The sequence below is a fragment of the Bidens hawaiensis genome, unplaced genomic scaffold (genome assembly GCF_021521415.1).
Source record: "Bidens hawaiensis isolate Kalapana, Puna unplaced genomic scaffold, B.hawaiensis_p1.1 tig00058532_1, whole genome shotgun sequence".
NCBI lineage: Eukaryota > Viridiplantae > Streptophyta > Magnoliopsida > Asterales > Asteraceae > Bidens > Bidens hawaiensis.
This window is the reverse complement of record NW_027500549.1, coordinates 21,465-29,715: the sequence shown is the minus strand read 5'-3', so window position 1 is coordinate 29,715 and position 8,251 is coordinate 21,465. Positions and strand designations below refer to the sequence as shown.

Genomic DNA, 8,251 nt, shown 5'->3' with positions numbered 1-8,251 from the left:
AGTGGAAGCAGTTATGTTCTGGAAGATGAAGAGTTATTACAGTTTGAGGCTAGATGTAAAGAGGTACATGTACATCTTCTATTTTATTATTATTATTATTATTATTATTATTATTATTATCATTGTTAATAATAACGATACGCGTATGAGTTATGACTGTGTTGATCTCATTGGTGTATGTTATTGAATGTAGTTGAGGATCGAAAAGGACTTGCTGAAACAATCAAGCTCTGAACTCATCCGTGTAAGTTTACTTATATTCGGCTCTTCACTAATATGGTAAATTTTAGGGGTGAGAAATTACCGAACCATTAGTTGCAGCCGAACCGAAATTAACTGAAAACTGAATTAGCCAAAAACTAGTTATTGTTATTTTCTTAACCGAAATAAACTGACCGAACTGAACCATTCATAATTTCATGTATTTGATGTCTTATATTTTCATTTCATGGTTTTATATCTCCATTTCATGTATTTCTAAGGAAAAAATTTAGCGTAAGTTTGGTATTGGTTATTAGCCAAACCGAGCCGAAACCGACAAATTAACCATACAAACCAAACAGATTAAACGATAACTGATTGGTTCCGATGGCTTTGGTTTCGGTTTAGGCTAATAACCGAACCGAGCAGACCCCTATGGTAAATGATACACATATGTTCTATAAATACTAAAGTTTGACCCGGGAGTTGACTTAATACAGAGCCTAGAATCTCACGCGAAAACGCTATCTGCAACTCGATCTAATGACAAGAAGCGTATCCAAGATTTGGAAAGAGAATTGAGTAACTGCTCCCAAGAACTAGGTAAGCGTATCGACAAGAAGCAGGTGCATGGTTGTACTGTAGGCTTGACTCATTCACAGATTACTTGCAGGATCAGTTGACCACACGGGACACAGAGATAAACCGTTTGACTGATTATATCCACAGTCTAAAGTCAAAGGTCAAAGCGAAAGAAGATTTGGATGAAGCTATTAAAAAATTAGAGCGAGAGTTGAAGGCGTGCAAGTCAGAGAATTTAGGTTTAATGGCGAATTTAGAGAACAAAGAACACAAGTTGCGTAATTCAACGTTGTGTATAGATAAATTAGAGGAATCCATTTCAAATATTGCTTTGGATTTCCAGTGTGACATCGAAAGCATGAAGCTTGATTTGATGGCGATGGAGCATAGTTTTCTTGAAGCGAAAGAACTCCAAAAAGAAGTTGATCGAGAACATCATAGGATGCAGGATCTTACTAGAAACTACAAGATTCAGATACAAAATGTTACACGGTTAGTTGACGAAAATATGGATTTGAAGGAGAAGCTTAAAACATTTGAAAGCAATGCGAAAATGAAGAAATTAAATGAATATGAAGCTCAAATACATGATTATGAAGTTCTTGTGAACCAGCTTAAGGAACAATTAAAAGATGAAAAGTTTAAGGCAAATGAAGAAGCTGAAGATTTAGCTCAAGAAATGGCAGAGTTAAGATATCAGTTAACTGGATTGCTTGAAGAAGAATACAAAAAACGTGCAAGTATAGAACAAAGAGCTTTACAGAGAATAACCGAGTTGGAGTCTCAGGTATAATAATAATAATAATAATAATAATAATAATAATAATTATTATTATTATTATTATTATTATTATTATTATTCGTGTAAACTTTGACATTAATTAACATTTGATTTGAAGTTTATTAATATTTTTGTCATTTTATTGCCATCAAGATTGAGAAAGAAAGAAGGAAAACATTTGCTGATCTTCGAGGTCTTCCAAACGCATAGAAGCTGAGGTTAATAGTTTTAATAAAAACTGCAAAAAATCAACCATTTTAACATTTGACTATACCATGTGGAGTATAGATGTTTAATTAAGTAATCTGTCCTCCTTTCCTATGAAAATTTTGATAGCCTAAGAAACTAACAACATTTTTGTCTTTCACAACGCCAATATGAAGGGTTAATGTCGGACAAAACCAACCGACTTTCAACATTTTAGTGGTTTGGTCCCTAACTTCTCTTTGTAGCTGTTAAATCCCTTATTTTGTTAGATTGTTTAATAAGATTATTTTGACCTGATAACAAGGGATATAAGTTATAATGAGGATCCTAAGAGAACTCTTTGGAAATTGAGAATTTTGAGAACCATTTTAAGCCACAAAAAAAAAACTCCTTTAAAAAATAAAAAAAATATATATCAAACAAAAAAAAAAAGAAAAAACCAAAAAAAAATTATTTTTCATCCCGGTTTCATAATTAAAAAAAAAAACCTTAATTATACTCATATGTATATTTTTATTTAATATCGATTTACATAATGTACACATATGTACATTATCATTCACCTTAATTGTACATATGTGTATAAAGAATAACTTGTATAAAATTAAAAATACATATTATACATATATGTATAATTTTGCTAAACCTATATTTTGCTTACTGTTTTTAAATTTTTTTATGAAACCGGAATGAAAATTAAATTTTTTTGGTATTTTTACTTTTTTATTTTCGTGTTTTTTTTGTTTTATAATTTTTTTTTACTTTTTATAAAAAGAACTTTTTTTGTGGTCCAAAATGGTTATCAAAGTTCTTAATTTCAAAATAGTTCTCACATGATCCTAATCCTAAGGGACCGAACTGCTAAAATGCTTGTTGTCTTCTTGATATTAACCAACACTAACCCGTATATAAATTTGTTCAACAAAAACATTTAATGTGTCGAGTGTCAACAAGTTAAAAAAGTTAAAACTTGGTTGGTTTCATCTAACACTAAATCCAAAAATTTAAGTTTAATTCGGGTTCATTGTATTTTTTTAACAGGTGGTCAATCTTAGATCAAACATGTCAAAAAAGTTGATCTTTGATGCATCATGCAGAAGTGAAGTTATAAAGTTGCAGAGTGCATTAATCAGGTCTGGTGACTCTGTTATTGTGATAGATTAAATATTAATTTTTATTTGGGTTGATCAGATCAAAAGAATTGTACAGATTTGGTTGTCTTTTAATTACAAGTTATTGTAATTGCCTAGATTTGGTAATATTTAGTGATTCGATTTATGTGGGCGTTGTGTTTTGATAAAACTTTACTATGTAAACCATTTTCTCGGTTATTCAAGAACCCGAATTTTTACTACATTTGGGAGGCAAATTTCTTGTACTTCCTAATAGAGATGTTCAACGAAACCGGTTCCTGGAACCGAAACCGGTGGACCCGAACTGGACCCGAACCGGTTCCTACCCGTTTTTTTAGGAACCGGACCCTATCTGATTCAACCCGATGATCCGTGACCGGTTCTTGCATTTCTGAGTGGGGGCGGGTAGGAACCGGAACCAAACCGGAACCGGTTCCTAACCGTTTTTTTGGCCGTTTTTTGACCGTTGGGGTCAAAAATAGCCGTTTTTTGACCGGTTACGGTACAGGAACCGGGTTAGGAACCGGTAAGAACCGGTTAGATAGGTTAGGGGTCCGAGGGTGGGAGAACCGGTTCGGTTCCCTAACCGGTTCGAGCCTGGAACCGGTTTGAAAGGGGGTTTTGAATATAGGAACCGGTTAGGAACCGGTTCCGGTTCCTAGTCCCAAACCGTTTTGAACACCTCTACTTCCTAAGACTCGAATCGAAATCTTTGAAAATTTTTTTTTGTCCCAGTCACTTACCACCAATGCTCTATGTTTTCTTGCTTTTTAACATTTGTTATTTTGTTAGTTTTTGTTTTTAAAAAAGTTAACTTTGAACGAAGTGTATGGATAATGGACAACAATTTATACAAAATAGAAAGTCAAACTTCATTAATTCTATCGCGTCTCTGGAATCTCATGGTTGAACAAGTGATTGGAAAATATTCACATAATTTATCTGAGACAACTAAAATAAAAGCCGTTTTCAATGGCAAATATAGATACAAATGCGTATTCGTCGACAAGTTTGGAAAAAATAAGGTTGTTGACGAGATTTGAAACCCGTCGACGTCGGCGAGAACATTCCAAAGATAGTAGCATACGACGGTTTATGAATTATCCCAAAAGTTTCCTTTATCGACGGATTTGCTTCAATTCTTGTCGGAGAAGATGGGTTACGAACACGTGGCTATATCTGATTGGTAGTTAAGAACCAGTCGTTGTATGTGGCGGGTAGGCTGAGCACGGTTCGGTTTTTCAAATACACAAACCGGTCGGTTTTCGGTTTCGATTTTGGTTCGTTATAATCGTTTTATTTTTTGGTGTGTATGCATTGCAAAAAAGTTAAAAAAAATGAAAATGCAGATTATATTCAAAACACAAAACTAGTCATTTGTTACATGGAACCAAACGAATACAAATTTGCAAGTTTACTAGAGTTTAAAATTCAACAAAATTCTTAATCAAAAAACACTAAAAGTTTAGTGTAGAAAGAGATAATTGGTATAATTTGCTTGATCCTTATTATCACCAAACCCGTTACATATATACACAGGAAATCCCATTTAATTAGGGATGAAATCAACTAACAATATTATCTATATTTAATCGATATACATGCCAACTATACAATATCTATTAGACCCCCGCGGTCGAAGCTGGAGGTTCACGAAGGCTGAGACTGGTACGAAAATCTTCAAATAGGGCTTTAGGAAGGCCTTTCGTAAATATGTCAGCAATCTGGTAACGGGATGGAACGTGAAGAACGCGCACGAGACCTCGTTGAACTTGTTCACGAACAAAGTGGATGTCAAGCTCAATGTGTTTAGCTTGTTGATACTGGACTGGGTTACCGGATAGGTAAATGGAACTTAAATTATCACAATACACCAATGAAGCATGAGTGAGTGGCTGATTGAGTTCTAGAAGAAGGTTTTGAATCCAGCAAATTTCTGCAACAACATTTGCAATACCTCGGTATTCAGCTTCCCGTGCTTGAACGTGAGATAGTTGATGTAACAACGTTAAAATTTCGAGTTCAAAGTATCCACTTTCCAAAGTCTAGGGACTAAAATTGCCAAATTCCTTAGTTGAGGGTCTAAATTGTAAATTCTGATTTTCCTGACCCATCACGGTACGCGACAGGTCAGAAGAAACACCCATCGCGGTACGCGATGGGGTGTCTGACAAATTGTGACACGTGTGCCACGTGGCACACGGTAGCAATGTCTGCCGCCACGTGGCAACACGACCGCCACGTGTCGCCACGTGGAGCAGTGCCTGCCACGTGTTGACCACGTGGCAAGGCTACATTGTGACTCACCTGGGCTATGTCGCGGTACGCGACGGGGTGCCCAGGAACCGGGCGCGGTACGCGATGGGACCCAAATGTTGGTCTATAAATAGCAGGTCCGAGTTCATGCAAATCTCACACCAAAACCTGCTCTCCTTTCTCTCTCTAGCTTCTCTCTAAAACCCGACAACCATATACTCGATCCACCTCGATAAGCGTGCCATAATTCATCGTAAAACGTGTCCCGAACCTCCATTTGTGTACCGACGTTTCCTTGGAAATTGTGCCACCCTCCACCCACATACCAAGAAGGTGTTGTTATAATGGCAATGAATCTCGATAAGCGTGTTGTCGAGAGTTGAAGTTTGGCGTTATCAATTGACGACCAAAGAGTTCAAGCGGCGTTGGAGTGCTGCTCGAGTCCCTAGAGTTTCTATACGCCACTTAAGGTTAGGCGTAATACCGAATTCAAGATAATTCAATATTATATTAAAAGCTTAAGCCTTAAGTCGAGGATATACTCGATACCTCGATAAAAGAAAAGAAAAGAAAAGAAAACATAACAAAGAAACGAATGAAAGTATGATTATGAATATTGTTGAATACGTATATATGTGTGTAAGTATATATGTAAATATTCTTTGTTATGAAATATTATTTAATGAATAAAGAGTATTCTTAAATAATAATAAAAGAAAAAGATTACGTTTCTTGGAGAAGAAGAAACGTCGGGTTTTGAATATAAACTAAAGGTTTATAATTTACTTTTAAACTAAAGGTTTTCAAGTAAAAGAAAATGAACTAAAGGTTCATCGAGGATTGAGATATAAGACTAAAGGTCTTAAGCCGGATCGTGTATCCGACTAACAAATATTTATACTCGTACTATAGGTGCGAGATAAAGAGAGGGAAAGACCCTTGGACGGTGAGTGAAGCCGATCCTAAAGCGAGAAGGTAATACGTCCCAAAACTTTTAGTTATTTAAAATGAGTCAAACTTGTTATTTGAAATTGTTTACAAGGAACTATGTGTTCCTAAAACCGTTATGAATAAGGGTATAAACCTAGCCCTCAGGCTGTGGTATACGTATGTCTGGATCCTTACATAGGTGGTACTATGCGATGTATGGGCATGATCGCACCACCCTTGGTCGTAGGACGCTCTCCTGCAGGGAGTACGACCGTTGTGTATATTTACGGGTACTTAACTAAGTCGAACGCTGCGGTGTTTGCTGAGGTGACCTAGAGTAGAGGCTCATATTTATAATGTGTTATTTGACTTTGTTATTCCTAAGCCACGTTGGGCCGAGGCAGGCGTATTCTCGAGGGGTAATAAAGAAAAAGAAATATTTTTGCGTCAGCTGTTCACCAGCATTCGTTGCTGACGTATTTTATTACATTTTGCAGGTGAACAAGGATAGCGCTTGGAAATGACGAAGTGCTACTAATATCCGATGGCTCGGATTTCTTTTGTATAAAGTTTAATATGGTGGTTTGTAAACATAAAACAAGTAATCCTTTGTTAACAACTTTAAACGGGTATTTTATAATTCTCGTCTTTTGAATGTATATATAAATTACATTTTCGATCCTTAAAGTTTTATAAGTCTTCCGCAAATTAACGCAACTCTGATTTATTTACAAACACGATACCAACTTATGGGTCGCACTCCTAGGCCATAGATGGGGGTGTGACAGTTTATTGGCTTTTCGAGGACCAAGCTAGCAAGTTGTTGCCAAAGTATACGCAGTAGCCCGAAGTGGATCGACGAGTTTCGGGACACCCCGTCTAATCGGCATCAGTGTAGGCACGTAACGAGGGCGAGGTCATCGGTCCAAGAGTAAGTCCAAGATGAGAGGTGCCCCGAATGAATCGTATGATACGTTTTAAACTATCCCAGTGCGGAAGGCGCGGTGAATGCATGTGCATGCAAACCTGTTGGACCGCGTACGAGATGTCGGGTCTCGTAAAGGTGAGATACTGGAGGGCTCCGGCCAAGCTTCTGTAAAGGGACGGGTCCTCGAACTCGGGGCCATCTGAAGGAAGCTTTCCTTTTGTGTCAACCGGAGTTGCAACGGGTTTGCAAGAGGTCATGTCGGATCGATTTATTATGTCTTGCCGCGTAATTCTTTTGTGAGAGGAACATTTCGTTACCCGTTCGTTTTACTGATATCCCCAAGAAATAGCTCAGCAGCCCCAAATCTTTCATTGCGAATTCCGAGCTTAGACGGTTCATCAGATTAATACGAAGTTGCTCGGACGATGTTGTGAGAAGTATGTCGTCCACATATAAAAGCAAATATGCGGTGTCGGAACCGTGATGATAGCTGAACAATGAGTTGTCACTCCGGCTTTGCTTGAATCCCATTTTGAGAACAAATTCGGTGAAACGTTGGTACCAAGCTCGAGATGCCTGTTTCAGGCCGTATAATGACTTCTTAAGCAAGCAAACGTGATCCGGGAACCTTCTATCTCGAAAACCCATAGGTTGATGCGTGTATACCATCTCGTGTAGGTTCCCGTGAATAAAAGCATTCGTGACGTCAAGTTGATGAACGGACCACAACTGAGATAATGCGATAGATAGGACCGTTCAGATGGTTGCCGATTTGACAACTGTGCTAAAAGTTTCACCGCAATCAACACCAACCCGCTGACTACGACCATCGCACACCAAGCGCGCTTTATAGCGCTCCAATAACCCATCTGATCTAAATTTATGCCTGAATAACCACATGCAATTGATAATATTCATAGTCGGTTGGCGCGGGACTAACTCCCACGTCTCATTTTTAATAAGGGCATCGTACTCGTTTTGCATAGCGTTTCGCCATATAGTAGTGGACAAGGCAGTTTTTGGCGAGTTGGGTATTGGTTCGACATGTGTAGTGTTAAGGTTGAAGTGTGGTTTAGGTTTCAAGATCCCATCCATGGCACGTGTCTGCATGGTTCGAGTGGGAGGGGGCGTAGGTTGTGATGTGGAGTGTGTTGGCATTGGGGCCGTAGGCTGGGTGGTGGTTGCGGCTTTCGGATGGCGAGAGTAGGTGAGAATCGGTGAAGGTATATTAAC

General features: G+C 37.9%; 1 protein-coding gene across 1 annotated transcript; it reads left to right on the top strand.

Annotated features, from left to right (window-relative positions):
* Positions 1-7: 7 nt before the first annotated feature.
* On the top strand, positions 8-1,967 carry LOC143602323 (uncharacterized). Its single transcript, XM_077079478.1, has 5 exons — positions 8-63; positions 194-244; positions 702-804; positions 864-1,570; positions 1,718-1,967. The coding sequence occupies exons 4-5, from the start codon at positions 1,028-1,030 to the stop codon at positions 1,772-1,774; spliced, it is 600 nt and encodes a 199-aa protein (XP_076935593.1). The 5' UTR covers positions 8-63; positions 194-244; positions 702-804; positions 864-1,027; the 3' UTR covers positions 1,775-1,967.
* The last annotated feature ends 6,284 nt before the right edge of the window (positions 1,968-8,251 follow it).

Bases quoted from the DNA above. Each gene is read 5' to 3' on its own strand.
- LOC143602323 (XM_077079478.1), top strand. From the start codon at position 1,028: ATGGCGAATTTAGAGAACAAAGAACACAAGTTGCGTAATTCAACGTTG. The intron at 1,571-1,717 runs GTATAATAATAA...ATTGCCATCAAG, and splicing joins TAACCGAGTTGGAGTCTCAG to ATTGAGAAAGAAAGAAGGAA.